General features: G+C 39.3%; 1 protein-coding gene across 7 annotated transcripts in view; it reads left to right on the forward strand.

The window, feature by feature from the left end:
• Positions 1–15,056, forward strand: part of KMT2C (lysine methyltransferase 2C) — a 150,499-nt gene that overhangs the window by 12,435 nt on the left and 123,008 nt on the right. For all 7 annotated transcript variants that reach the window (XM_026843345.1, XM_026843346.1, XM_026843344.1 and 4 more), the window contains exons 2-3: positions 312–450; positions 14,130–14,336. In XM_026843345.1, coding sequence (XP_026699146.1) covers positions 312–450; positions 14,130–14,336 — 346 coding nt within the window. The remainder of the gene's footprint in view (positions 1–311; positions 451–14,129; positions 14,337–15,056) is intronic.

Genomic DNA, 15,056 nt, shown 5'->3' on the forward strand with positions numbered 1-15,056 from the left:
AATGTCTAAAACTGCAGCCTTGTGTGAAGAGATTGTCACTGAACAATGCTCCTCCTGCCCCATTCCTCATTACTGCTATACTGTGTTATGGAAATAACTGTAAGAATTGAGTTTCATGTTTTAGCTAGATGTTAAGGGTAGTATTTTCCTACTCTTTTAATTTTGTTGTGTCTGAGAACATAGTTACATGGGATAATCAATACATAAAGTGGATGTTTGCAGCACAAAGAAAATCTTATAGATGTCTTTAAAGTCTAAATAAATAAATAAATAAAATAAATAAATATATATTGTTCTTATTTTTTGAACAGAAGTCAAAGAGCAATCTGCAGAAGAGGATGCCCAAACAGAAGTGGACAGCACCAAGCAGCTAACACCAGTCCTTCAGCACTCAGTATCTGAGGAGTCTGCAAGCTCCACTGCCTCTGTGGGTGTGGAAGCTAAAACCAGGTTAGTGAGCAAGGAGGCAGGTGCTGACTCAGGGCAGGGCTGGGAGTCAGGTAATGGGGTGCAGAGTACTCAGGGCGCAGGCTTGGGACGTGCCACTGGTGCTCTGAATTGGTGGCAACAGCAGTCTGTGCTTCAGACTGATGGCTTAATTGGCATATAGGGAGATCAAGGTGAAAAGCACGTTCCTTGAGTGTTGTCCTCAGACTACGCTGGTAAACCCTTGGATTGCAGTATATAGCTGTTTTAATTTAAACAGACATAAGTGATATGAGATAAAATGTGGCTACTGAAGCTTTTGTATTAGCAAATCAATATAAAGTAATTTCTGAAGTTTCAGCTTGTATGTCTACATTTTTAGGAACAAAGTAAAACATATCTTGTCATTTCTACTGGGTTATTCCTTATTTCAGAATTTATAATACAGAAAATAATACTGTATCTTTTTTAACTTTTTATTGATATAAATTACACAAAAAGCAGAGAAAGTATTAATTATATTGTTTGAGGAAAACCAGAACACATTGTCTGTGATCACCGTTGAAATGGTGTCACAGAATTCTAGCCAAGTTTCTATGTTGAAGGCCTGATAACAGCTTTTAACCCAGTGGTTCTGTTCTGCTGCAGAGACTGCTGTTAACCAGTTACCAGACAGTTACAGGTGTAATTATATTTTGACAAACTTGGAGAGAATTGTCGTCATCGCTTTACTTCGTCCTAATCCAACACAGAGCATATTTTCCATGCACAAAAAATTCCTTCATCTACTTGCTGCATATATAATTTACATGTTTTACATGCTCACAAACTTCTTAGGTTCCAAGAGATATTTCCTTTCTTATAGAGAATTTCAGTTAAATAGATCTTGTGTGTATAGCTGAATGAAATACACAAAAATTTATGTTTTTAATGGAATTTTCCAAAGCTGGTATTAAATTGCAGTAGATATGTAGAGCAACTTGAACTGAACAGCTGTTTTGGTTCTTTATTTGACCCTGGTTTGGATCATTTGCAAAAGTTTTAGTGCTGTTTCATGGATGCTCTGTTCTTTTCAAGGTTGCTTTCTTGCTATTATCATGAATAGTTGATTACAGTGCTTTTCCTAGCCATAAACTTGTTTTTTAAAAGCTGGCCAAGGCTTCTAAAAAAGTTTTGTATGGTTCTGCACCAGTCCTTATTTGCCCTCAGCTTCCTTCCAACTGGAAGTGTTGACTTCAATTAGGCAAGATTGAAAGGCTGTTAAGGGCCCATGGCTTTGGCTGATCAAAGCATTGAAAAGCTAATTATTATTAATTTTTAATTACAATAGCAGTGATCAGACTCGTTTCTGACATCTTGGAAAGAAACGTATTAAGGAGACGTGAAGCAATTATTTGGGAGTCATAGGTTTCTCTGACCCCATGTTATTTTTGTTCCAGATTTAGATGCAGAACTGGTGGTAGTTGCAGAAGTCATTTATGTCCTCATAACAATGAGGAAAAAAAGTAGATCTCAGGGGGTTTTTGGCACTGTGTCTTGAAACCTAGCAGAAGAAAGCCTCTTCTGCTCTGTTACTTCTTGATCAATCATCCGTATCATTGTCTGTGTTGTGCTGACACTTCCACTGTGCCATGCAGGGGTGGAGGATTGGATTCTCAGTGGCTTGACTCTGTTCTCTTAGGAGAAAATACAACATGTGAAATAACACACACTGACGTTTGGTTGTATACTGGTGGGAGGAAATGTATCAAGATTTAGGGTAAGGTGTGACTTCATAGAGACTTTAAACCTGTAACTTGGGAGTAGTTTTGAAGCTGATTTCCAAATAATACATACTCATCAACTTAATCTAATTTTTGTAAGCTTTTCTGTTTCTATTTTATAGTAGAAGTAACTTAATACAATGGAAATATTTCTACATTTAAAAATAACTTTAGGAGACATAGGAGAATTATGGAAGTATATTATAACAGACAGAGTAGAAATTGCCTAGAACACAGCAAAGAACCAAAGCCTCCACCAGAAGTAGATGCAGGTGTAGGTGGACCTAGTTTTGCATCACATTTTTTCCACAGTTGAGTATAAAACAATTCTGAATTTCTGTCTTTGGTAGTGAAGATGAAGGAATTGGAGAAGCACAGGACACAGGGCATAAAATTAAGTCTCTTACATGAAATGATTAAATAATTTGCTACTGAAAAAATAGTGATTTTAACATAGTAGGATATATCAGAACTAGGATGGGGATTTCGGTAGCTGAAGGATTAGGCAAAGCTTGGCATGTGTCATATTTTTCTCTGGATCCTTCCTTAGACTAAATGAGAACATTTAAGAGAAAGGCAAGACAGAAGATGGTTGATGTTGGAATCTTTTTGAGGTCTGGGATATGGGAGTCCAAGAGAACTGTTGACTGCAAATGGGATTGGGGTGAGGAATTTAGTAACAGATTTAGAATTAATGCTCAGAAAGTGGTGTGCTAAAAACCATTAAAATAAATAGTATCTGAGCCATATTTGGGTAGGGAGGCTGAAAGGGGTGAAGCATGTGTGTGTGTATGCTCAGAAGGATTGAGTGAATTATTGACCACATGTGGGAGGGGCAATAACGTCAAGCAAAGATAAACTATCAAGCCTGGCAGTGGTAAAAGTAATCCTGCCAGCTCTTATATATCATGAGCATCATGGGTTTTGGAGCCTTTTCCTTTGGTTGTTCCTTTTTTTCTTTTTATAAGCCTTGTGAGAAGCTTCTGTCAGCCCAGGACTTATGGCTGAGTGGAATCCAGCTCCTTCGAAAGGAATCTGCTCCCTTGGTTTATGCTGCCTGCAGAGAGCAGGGGAAGTGCAGCCCATGAAGCAGGCAAGCAGCCAGAAACCGGCTGCGACTTACAGCAGAGCCCACTTCTACCTTCCTCCTCTGTTTCCCACATTGTCAACTCCAAGCATTAAAAGCTAACGAGAATGGCCTAGAAACACAATTTCATAGAAGAACAAAACACCTTTTGATTAATTTTACTTTCCATCTACTTTCAGAGACTGTAAATTGCATTAACTGCACATTCTCAGTCCTTTTGCCATAACCATGAAAGGCAGAACATTCATAAACAAGTAGAAGTTGAGATTTTCACACAGCTTTTTTTGATTCTGATAGTTTGGTTTGCTAAATATCTGCTCCTGTGAGACTGTCACTAAAACTACAAAAAAACCCTGGCAACACACCTTCCTGCTTTCCTGCCTCACTTGTAATTGGACAAAGCATTTAATTTTCATTCCAGACCAATTGCACTGTTCCTCCTTACTTTGTTGCTGCTGCTAAAATCATATTTGGAGTCTGGAGATGGAGGGCTGGGTGCTTTTATTCCATTAAAAAGAAGTGGTTGATGAACATCTGTTGATTGTGTGAACAAAGAAAATGGTGAAAAAGTAGATGTGAACTTCTTTATCTTGTTCCTTTTTTTTTTTTTTCTAATCTTCAAAGAAAGCACATTACAAAACTTGCATTACTCAGTGGAAAAAGAAATTGTGGAGTTGCAAAGTGATTAGATAATCTGGACAGAATAACACTGCAGTGATGGAAGAAGCAGCTAGATCTTTAGGCAGGAGGAAGATAGATAAAATACTTTAACTTAAACCTACTTTTAATATTAAGTTGCAAAGTCAAGCACATATTTTAGAAGATGCCAGTATTAAGAATAATTTTAAAACTGATAATTTATTTTCATGCACATGTATTATGATACAGTTTGTAGTTTTATGTGAATGTTTGTTTTGCTACAAGACTTCTTTCTGCAGTGGATGGACCTTATGCATGAAACAGGGCACTTAAAATCATGGCAGAGTTTTGCTTTTACACTTTCAGATCTAGATCCATGCAAGCATTTACAGTATCTTCTTTGAAGTCAGTGATTGACTTCTACATCTGCAAAGTGGGGATGGCATTCCTTTGTGTAGTGAAGTACTATTTTAGCATTATATCAATGACCAGTATAGTGCAGAGTGAAATTACTCATTTGGCTTTCGAGTGAAATTACTCATTTGGCTTTCGAGTGAAATTACTCATTTGGCTTTCAGGGCACAATTTTAAAGTTGTCAGTAGGTATAGACTAAGACCACACACTGAAAAATGAGAAAAAAGTATATACTGGTTGTCTATCCTGTCTGTTCATACATTGATTAGGGAAATGGTCAGTTATCTACAGCAGTCATTCCTGACAGAAGTTTACATAAATTGCTGTTAAATCTTGCAATAACAGACACTCCAGATCTTCCCTAAACATTCCCTTCCAGTCTCTTTTTTGTTTTAACTGTTGGGAACACTTTCCTCACATCTAACCCACACTCCTCATTCACTGTTTATCCCATTACTACTTGTACCATCTGCCAAGGATAATGGAGGATAGATTTGTGCAATCAGTTTATTTCCCCAGCACGCTTTACCTCATAATAGAAATCCCAAATTTGTTCATACTTTCTTTGTAGATGATGTTTTCTTGAGCTCTGATTCTTCTCACTGTTTTGAGTTCTCTCCAGATGGTCCGCATCTTTCTTGAAGCACAGAAGGCATGTTGCACAAACGGGTCCAAAGAAAGGTTTCACAGGCATCCTTAATCCTGCCTTTTTCTTAGGTTGAACAGTTGACATTGTGACCATAACGTGTTTGATGCTCTCATGCAGAACTTGCACCTTGTGGGATTTGACACCCATGATCAGTGAAAATAATGACCGGGCCTTTTTAAGTTGCATGGACCTTTGCTCCTTGAATTAATCTGTTAGCTAAGATGGTCCAGCCATAGAAACCATACTTGGAAATGTCTCCTGCCCTGTGTGAGCAGGTGCTCTAGGTTTCTGGAGTCCCACTCTCAGCCTCTCATAGATGTTTTTAGGCAGTTTTTTCTGTCTCTCTCCCATCCTACTAAGGCTGCTTGTCTCCCCCTGGGTCTGTCCTGCTGTTTACCTGCAGCTGTCCTGCCAGTGGTGGGCAGCAAGCCTAGCGCTGGCAGTTCACTGACTGGACAGATTTTCTTTCCTCTGAGAGGTGGCAGTCAGACAGAAGCATCCCATGGCTCGCAGTCTGTCAGACCATGCTGAAGGACTGATATCAGTATTTGTTACACAGTGTCCCATGTAGACCAAGCTCAGAAGTGGATGGGATTGCACAGATACATGTTAATCACAGGCGCTGGTAAGAGTTGGGGATCTTAAATTCTGTTCCAGTGTTGAATGAATACAGTGCCGTTTCTCATTTCTTCCAAATGTCACTTTTTCTTTTTTTTTTCACCTCCAGCTTTCTTTGTCAGACTCTTGTGTTTTTTCATGTCTTTGACTCATCATCATATTCCCATTCTCTTTACTTTTCTAATCCTAGTCTCTGCTTATCAGTTCTAATCATTGTTTCAGTGTTCACTCAGTTGTGTTTTCTTCTTTTTTGGCTCTTCACCTGATCTACATTTTCCTGCCCTCCATTTTCAGTGGCTCCCAGATGGGTGTTTATGACAGGATATTTCTTCACACCTCTTTCTCCATTTTCTTGTTCATTTTCATTGTCAGCTGAGACTGTGTTTTCTTCCTGCTTCCTGTGGCTTTCTCTATTATTTCCCACAGTCAATTGTCCTGTTTCTCCATCACCTTCCATTTCCCTCGCACAGCAAGCCCTCTGTTGTGCCCTGCCCGTTCATTCATCATTCCTTCCTTCACTTCCATTTCACAGCTAATTGAAAGTACATGCAGTTTAAATGACAAAATCTGGACTCTCAGCATCCCTAAGATGTTGTTGCAGAGATGATCCATGTGAATGTCTGTAGCCTTTGCTGGAAGGATGTCCGTTCATGGGCTAAGGATGGTTTATATGGAGTCTGCTTGCATATAGGGACTGAGAGAGAATTAGTAAAGAGGGTTTTGAGCTTGTGGCTTTGATGTGCTAAAGCTTTACTTGAGTATATGCGATCTACTTGGTGAGGTTAGAAACATTTGGAGAAGTGAGTTTGGATTCATAGAGTTACAGAAAGTTTCAGTAACTTCAAAAGTGAATACAGTAAAACTTAAAAAGTTTCACAGAGCAGCAGAAACATTGATCAAAAACATCGGGTAGCTTTCCTATGGGGAGTAGTTAAGTAAGCTGTGACCCTTCAGTCTGTAAAAGAGATTTGAGGGGGAAGATAAGAGGCTTCCAAAATCATAGGTAACATGGGAAGGTGGCTGTATATCTGTTGATGAGACTCAGTTTCTTACATTAAATGAAACTTTAAAGGGTTAGCTGCAAAATAAAAGGAGGTGATTCTTTTCACAACACATAGTTGTATAGAGCGACTTGGAATTCTTTGCTAAAGGATGTTGTGGATTGCTGAAAATTTATGTGAGGTCAAAAGCAGGCTGGGCAACTTCATGAAAGAGAAACTGAGAATTAGTGAATATATAGGAATCAACAGCTGATAGAGGGAGGCCCTGAACTGAAAGTACTGGAAGGCATGGTAGTATCATATGTTTGCCCTGCTCTTTAATATCCCCTGTGTATCTGCTTATCCTGTTTCTAACACTGACCATATGGGGCTGGATGAACCTTTAATCTGACCCCGCACAGTTTTGAGTAAAGAGCTCCACTCTGTTGGTATTTCATCTCTTCTGAGAACATATTTCCAAAGAAAAAAAAACAAACTTTGAATTATGCAGAAGAGCATGTTTTTCCATTCCCTAATGTGACTGAACAATGATGAAACTTCCTTGAAAAACTGCTATTTAAAGCCAATTTAGTTTATGTTGAATTTCAGTAGTAAGACCTTACTTAGTGTCCATATAATGTTGCCTCCTAGGAGGTGCTTGCTACCTCTCAGAGGTTTATGTGGTTTTGGTGTGTGATCTGTGTTGATTTGCCAAGAGAGGGAATTTGTCTTGAACAGACAATACTTTCTGGGCGAAAAGGCACACTGAAGATACAGGCCACAGTACTTCTTATTCTTTGGATTTTATCACTCAGAGGTTAAATCGCCTCTCAAAATTGCATGAAGTATCACCTTTCAGGTATGCTCACAGTTGCATTCCATAGGGGATTTCTGTTTGAGAGTATGAGTCAGTTCAGATGGAAATTAAAGAATTATTTCTAGATGGCCTTCGAGTAGACCTCTAAGTTCACTTTATTCAGCACTGGCATTCTGGTAACGTCTCCTGCATTTAGGGTACATGAAATCCTAACTGAGCTTTAAACATTTGTTTAAATTAAAGCTGACACATATTGATGGTGAATAAGAGCATATTTTAATATGTTTTAAATTTTAAAACATCAGTAAAATGTGTTGTTTTGGTGCTGGTGTTTGAAGGGTAATGTTCTCTTTCTTTCAAATGAGAGGAGTGTCATTAAGTTGATTATATGGCTGTAGAATTCCAACTGTGCTGGTTTGAAAAAATTGGAAAGCAATTACTGTCTAATGCAGTTTAATTGCTTTGTGAAAACTTAAAGTTTTAAAACTCTTCACCTGAAGTTCCTATGAATTCTCTCCTGCTGTCCTTTTTTTAAAGGAATTGTGCTGTATAAGTTAAATGCTTGTTTCAAAACCAACTCCATGTAATAGTGTCAAACCACTTCAAAATTTCAAGTTGTTCTGTGATTCAGTTTCCTATTGGAAGGAGAACACTTTGCATGTCAAACGCTTAAATATAGCCTGCAACTGAGAACTTCTGCATCTTTCTCTTTGTGGTATCTCCATGTTGCACTTTTCATCCTTCTCTATCCTATTGTTAATTCAGAAGTGTGATTTATGGGATTGGTAACCGTGTATCCATGTGAAGTTGTTATGCATTGCCTAATGAGTTTTCTTCAGTAGTTTCCTTTCAAGCCTTCTATATTACTGAAGTCCAGATATTTACAGAATATTTAGATTAAGCTGAAAAGCTTAATCTAAAACCCCGAGTTTTAGAATAACTTCACCTCTGTGAGTATCTCACATATATTAGAATTCACACTGATGCATCCCTGTGGCATTGTTTTCAGCCAGAAATCTTTTTTTCACTTAAAATGCAGCTTGTGGGTCTTGATTTGAATTTACATAAATGATACAATGGTGCATCTTCACTAAGGAGAAAACCAATTTACTCTTTAAATAACACAACATAAAATGAGAGAGGAGGCAAAGTAGTTTGTGCATTAGCACAACTTGGTGTAGCTAAATAAACAGTAAGTCCCCTGTAGCGTTTAATTTAGTCTTTTAACATATGTTAAAACTACTAACAGGGTTAGGTGGGAAGAGAATTGTCAAGACCAATTCTCGTCAGTTTGCTTTGTTAATCAGTACAAACGTTGCTCTGAAGTTCTGTTTTGCTCCCAAATACTCTATTTCATTGTGTTGAGCTTAAATTTAATTGTGAAAAATAGATGTTAAAAACATTTTAAATTTCAGTAACAACTTTGCAGACACAACCCGGGGTTTTACACTTCTCAGTTTCACCTTTCAGAAATACTAAAGTGTGTGTGAAGAAGACATCCTGAAGGCATTTCCAGACAGTGAGGAAAATTATTGCATAATTCCTTTGAAAACAAACTAACTCATAGCAAAAAATCAAATGATAGCCTGTTCACCTTCATTTTCAACCCAAAGTGTGAATGAAATAGATTTTTATTTTTATGCTTTCCAATTTTTTTTTAACTTTAGTGCAGTCATCATGGCAAATGGTCGTAGTCATCATTTGTAATTTAGTATTTAATGTTAAGGTGATGGTTATAGTTAGTGGGTCTTACTGGAACTGCCATGCCTTGTGTTTTCTTGGATATAATCCATTGCCTTTTCCAGTTTAAACAGCAAAAATGACTTGCACATTTAATAAGATTGATTGAAAAGTTGAATGCACAGTAAAACTTTGATAATTGGTGTCCCACAGTAGGCTGGGAGGGATTTGAGAAAAGGTAAGAGAAGAGCATCCTTGAGCTGAATACATGAGTTTGTCTGTTTCCTGCTGTTGACAGCTCCATTCATCTCTGTAGGATGCTTGGGATTCCCCTGTGCATGTTCTCCTGAAAGAAGGGGACCTTTAACATCTTTCTGCAGAACAGGCAGCTGCCTGTTCTTCAGTCTGCCTCCTTCACCATTTAGTACTAAAAGGGTTGTATAATTTCAAGCGTCTTACTGGTAGATGGCTCAGTGTAGGACATGCTGTCTTGGTGTTCAGCTGTATGGGGATCCTGGTGACATGGAAAGAAGTTATTCCTATGAAAATGAGGAAGGGAAATTTATTCCCCCAGCTGTATGCACAGAGTTGCGGCTGGATGGCAGTGCCCCATATCATTGCAGACTGTCATGCCTTCTACCCAGGTATGAAAAATAGGCAGGAGAGTGAGAGGTCATATCTGATAATGTTGAGAGTTGCACAAACTTCATGTGGACCAATCTGAAGATTTCTACCAACTGCACAGCACAGTACTCGTGCAGACACAAGTGTAGATCTGTGAGATATGGGATACCGCATAAAGAAAACATGTTTACATAAGTCAGTCTGCACATCTGCTTATTATTAAGGAGCCTTGGCTAATGCAGGATACCCCAGTGCCATTTCCCAACTCAGAAGGAACCAGGAGGGGCTTCTGCTTACTCCTGGGAGCATAACTACAACGGCACTTGGTGTGCTCAAAGTGTTAGTAATCCTGATGGTCAGCCTTAATTCTGTTAAAGGTTTTGGGACTGTCAGTTTTACCTTAATTCTCTGACTGTGTATTTGCAAGCAAAACAGAAGTTTCTCCTTCTCTGGTTGTAATTTAATATTGTGCAACTAGTTGCCTAATAACTGCATGTGTTGAAATGAACTCTGTTCAGTAGGAAAGTCTTGTGTTTTAGGATGAGTCCTAATGACTGTATGTCCTTGGTCAAGTAGAGGAAATAGTGACGGTTCTCCCTCCCTGCAGGATTAACTGGCCAGAGGGCATTTTGTTTTCCTTTGTCGGGATGTGGACTGGGGAGGATTGTAGCATTTTCGATTCTTGTTGGGGGGTTGTGTAAATTCAGTGTGAGGAACAGGCACTGACCAGACAACTCAATGAAATAAGAACTTGTAGAAGAAAATGGCTGCAGTAGAGTATTGAGATCAACATGTTTCTTGTTAGAAAGGGTGTCTTTCTTACAAGATCCAAGCCTGGATCTCCTCTCATGGCTTGGTAGGAATCAAACATAAGCTTCAAACATTATTAGCTGTATTGACTCTTACTGCATTCCCTAAACCCGGTGATATGTCTGGTTTATTTTGAATATATTTTTTCCTTTGCATTATGTATTAATATTTGTGTGCATACAGATATATTAAATTCTTTAGGATGAGGTAAGGCAATATAAACACCTACTGGTAATAAACCACCTGTGGAATTTTAAACCTATATGAAAAGGTGGCATTTGTTACGGGAAAATGTAGGAATTAAGTTAGAAATAATGATGAATTTATATTTTAGTTTGGAGCATCATAGATATATCTTAAATGGAGTATTGGTGAGCTTTCTTTTTTTCCCTAGTAGCTTCTAAAAAGATATGTGACACGTCGTCTCTTGCTTGTTATCCCATTTTGAATTAGCCTGTTCTGAAAATATGCTAATTATGATAACAGATCTAGGATTTGATCTTAAGAGTTGCCAGTATCTCAATTTTGTTATCTTCAATATGAGAGCTCTTCTTGCATCACAGATTTAGATCCTCTAATTGCATATTGACATATGGAAAGTAGATTTGTAAGTACTTTCTGCAGTCCTCAGATGATAGGAATAAAAAACTCTACCTTCTGCCTATACAGACATAACTTAAAATATTTACTGATCACTTAAACCTAAAAGGCTAACGTGATGGAACTGGCCACTTTGTACTGCATGACAAATCAGCAGTGTGACAGGTTGGGATGTGGAGGAGGACCATGGCTTTCCTGTGGTGGGTCTCTCCAGCATCCAGATGCTAGCCAGGGCATTACGCTGCCGCTGGTTGTTTCCGAGTGCTTAATACATTTGAAGCCCCTCTGCTTATCCTCCCTTGAAAGTGTGAAACCTTTTTTTCCCCCTTTTATAATCTCTCCCTTCTCTCTCAGCCCCACAGTCTCTTGACTGTGGTCTGGGGACATTCTGCTGCTCCTGTCCTTTAGTGCTGCATCTCTGTGCTCGTGAGCCCTTAGTGAAGGGCTCCCCCAGCCCCCTTCCCACAGCGCGTGCTCCAGTGCTTGCTTCAGCTGCGGTCCCCAGCTTTGCTGGAGCAGGAGCAGTAGCACAAACCATATGATTCTTGACAGCTTCACAGCTGTCTGCACCATGCTGCAGAGTAGCTGTGAAACTCGCTGCTCCTGTTGTTTCACTTAACTCTGCCTGCAGAAAGCTACTGTTGGAAGTTGTGATACCGGAGGTGCCTCACAGGCTCCAGAAATATCTGCCTTACCCCTTTATTCCTTTTTCAAATAATACTGCTTTAAAAGTTTGTTTTCTTTTGTTTTAAATTACTGTTTCATATTTCTCTTTTATAAACCTTAACATTACTGCATACTTGTTATGACTTCACTTTAAGGAGCTTTGTTTATTTAGTCATAATTATCTTCAAGTCTTTTAATGAGCAGTGATAGTCTGTCCTAACAGGATGTATGAATAATTATTTATTCCGCTGTGGATAATCTTGTGTTTGTAACTAGTGTAATTTATATACCATGGCGCTGCCTGTTTAAATCTCTTAAGTCTCCTCACAAGTCTCTCTCTCTCATATCAACTAGCATAAATAGCTTTGCTTTCCCTTCTTATAAATTGCCTGCGAGACCAGATACAGTTTCACTGGTCGTCTAGTGGCTATATTCACTGACATCAAAATAAAAATTTGTTGGTCTATCACATTGAAAACTAGTTTTAAAATAGACATTATGCACTGTTTAGCTGTAACTATTAATTTTTTCCTGTTCTCATGCTATATTTATCCCTATTTTCTTTGCATCTTTATATGTTTGGGTACCTTTTTCTAAAGATTGCTTGGATCATATCAGACATTTGCCATCAACTCCAGGGGTTGTGCTGGCTCACACTAGTCCTGTGTCCAGGCAGGATCAGTGAAGCATGTACATCCAAGGCCATGAATATGAGGGCGAATGTTTCCAAACAATAATATGGTAGGGTCTTAATTTGAGTACCATGACTGGGACCTGTTTTACCTGAATAGCAACCTGTGTGTCCCCAAACGTCTGTCTGCCTTAGAGAAAGTGCAATCTTACCTATAGAGCAGAAGTATTTGGCTTTATTCTGGGCTTCACTTTGGGCTTGTGACATGCTGCTCCCTTCTTTAGCATCTGACTGTGATATTACCAGTACTGTAACAGTAGAGCAGTTCAAAGACATTTTACATACCCACTTGTATTTTCTTTCTTCTTTGTTTTCTCCCCCCCCGGGGCTCTATGGTGAGGGCAAAAAGACCCATCCCATAGTATAAAAATCTAAGGGGCTTTGGTGGATTCTCAGGACCTTCTATTCTGATCTGGAACTGTCCTTTTCTACTTTAGTATTTTTCTGTTGCTGCTCTTGCCTCATCTGGCTGAAAAGCACAGGCTGTGTCACCGTCCCTGTCCCATCCGTGTGTATTTCGTCCATCCCTGTCTGTCCGTCCCTGTGTCGTGTGTGTGTGTGTGTGTGTGTGTCCGTCCAGTTTAGTGAATATTATACAGGAGTTTAGCTATAAGGTTTTCTCTTCCTCCCACCTTACTTCCCTCCACTCACCCACCCGAGTGCCCCAGACTCCAATGTGCCACCTTGGAGATGCACGAAAATCTACTTAAATGGGATCCAGGCAAAATCAAGCCTCTATCCGAGTGCCTGATTCCCTGAGGCATCTTTTTGGGGTCTTAGGGGCATAAATATGAAGAAAACAGAATTGCTCATTTAAGCATAAAAAAAATGTGTTAGATGGCCTTCCTTTAATGCAAACTGCATTAGTTGCAGAAGTTCACATTTTAAGTTTGTAGATATGTTTATTATAGAAATATTTTTCAGTAGCTTCCATATGATGTGACACAAGGAGTGCTGTCAGAGCTGTCATTTCAGTGCTGTTGCTATGTTATGCATGTTAAAACATAATTGCAAATGGTACAGGGATATTGTAGCGGTCACAGTTCTGTAAATAGAGATTTCCTCTAGTAAAACTTCTAGGTATTGTTTTGGTTTTAAATATTAAATGAGGATATGTCACATGCCCTGGTAGGTGTGACTGTAGCCATGGCTGTGATTTTCCTCATTCCATTTTTTTCCTCATGTTTCATTAAACCTTTTGGTATTTGCATATTGTGTTACATGTAAGGTGTATGTGCTTACACAAAGGTGTATGCGTAGTAATGTTCTAATCGCTTACAAGAAGGTGGCGCTTTGCCTTTTCTGTGATGGTGACACTGAATTCTTTTAATGGGTTGTGTTAACTTCAATTTTTTTAGCAAGCATGTGTCTAGATATACAGATTTTTTTAACAAAAAGCTTTTATTAATATTTTTAATGTTATATGTGGGTTGGTTTTTGTTTTGTTAATCATGCACTTCTGTGCCCCAAAAGGTTCTGTTAATGTAACTTCAAATTAGCTGGAAGTAGTGTTCTTGAATGCTGAATTCTGATACCTGACAGCACTTTTTTTGAGCTTTTATTGTTTAGTTATAAAGGGTTAAATTGGCATGAAAGTTGGTCTTTGATGGTGTGTTGTCTGCTGTTTCCTCCCTAAAATGAAGTAATTATCTTCCCTTTCACAGCGAACAACTCTGCGCCTTTTGTTACTGTGGAGAACGGAGCTCATTAGGACAAGGAGACTTAAAACAATTCAGTCCAACTCCTGGGTATGTTATCCCATGGAAAAACCAGCCTTTAAATAAGAGTGAAGCCAGCGACAGCACCGATGGAGCTTGCGAGAGAACTCCAAGGCAAAACTCAGTGCCGCGCAAACAGAGAGGACAGAAGAAGTAAGTCTGTTCTACAATAAATACAGGGTATTTTTTGTTTTGTTTTGCATGAAGTTCAGAAGGTATCTTTACTGATACTGTACTGCAACAGGCAAATAACTTGTATCTGTGAAAATGCAGGTCATTAATATTAGTAATTAAAAAAAAGCAAAAAACCACAAACCCCAAAATGCAAGCAGTATAGGAATAGCTGTCTCTTCCGCTTTTACAAGCTTGGTCTCTCCTGTCCAGTGCGAATCTTTACTCTGGAAGAACACAGAAAAGACACATAGTTCTTGTACGGCACAGATCTACTTCTTAAGTATGGCACAAGGGAGAAGATAACGGACTTCTGACGCTGCGTGTATTCTGCAGGCTGGAGTAACTAGAAGCCTCAGCCCCTCTTGTTGAAGCTTTTTGCCCTTGCCCTGCAGAGTGCCCTCTTGCAGTGGCGACAGCGTTTTTTATCCATTCGAAGTGGGGTTCGTTGGCGGTTTTCGCCATCGAAGGGCAGCGTCCCGAGCCCCCTCGGCTAGGTTCCGCCTTTCAGTACTGCTGAGAAAGGGCAAGCACGCACACAACGCCGCGGGGAAGTTCTATCCGACGTATGCCGTGGCTGGCGGGGGCGTTGAAGATGGGAGTGCTCGGAGACGCGCGTTTCTAAATCTACCTGCACACGAGTTTTTCCGGGGTTCTTCTGCTGGCCGCCCGGCCGGCCGCGCTTTCGTTAGCGGCCTTGGC

The sequence above is a fragment of the Athene cunicularia genome (assembly GCF_003259725.1).
Source record: "Athene cunicularia isolate RWA chromosome 2 unlocalized genomic scaffold, athCun1 chr2_part1, whole genome shotgun sequence".
Classification (NCBI taxonomy): Eukaryota; Metazoa; Chordata; class Aves; order Strigiformes; family Strigidae; genus Athene; species Athene cunicularia.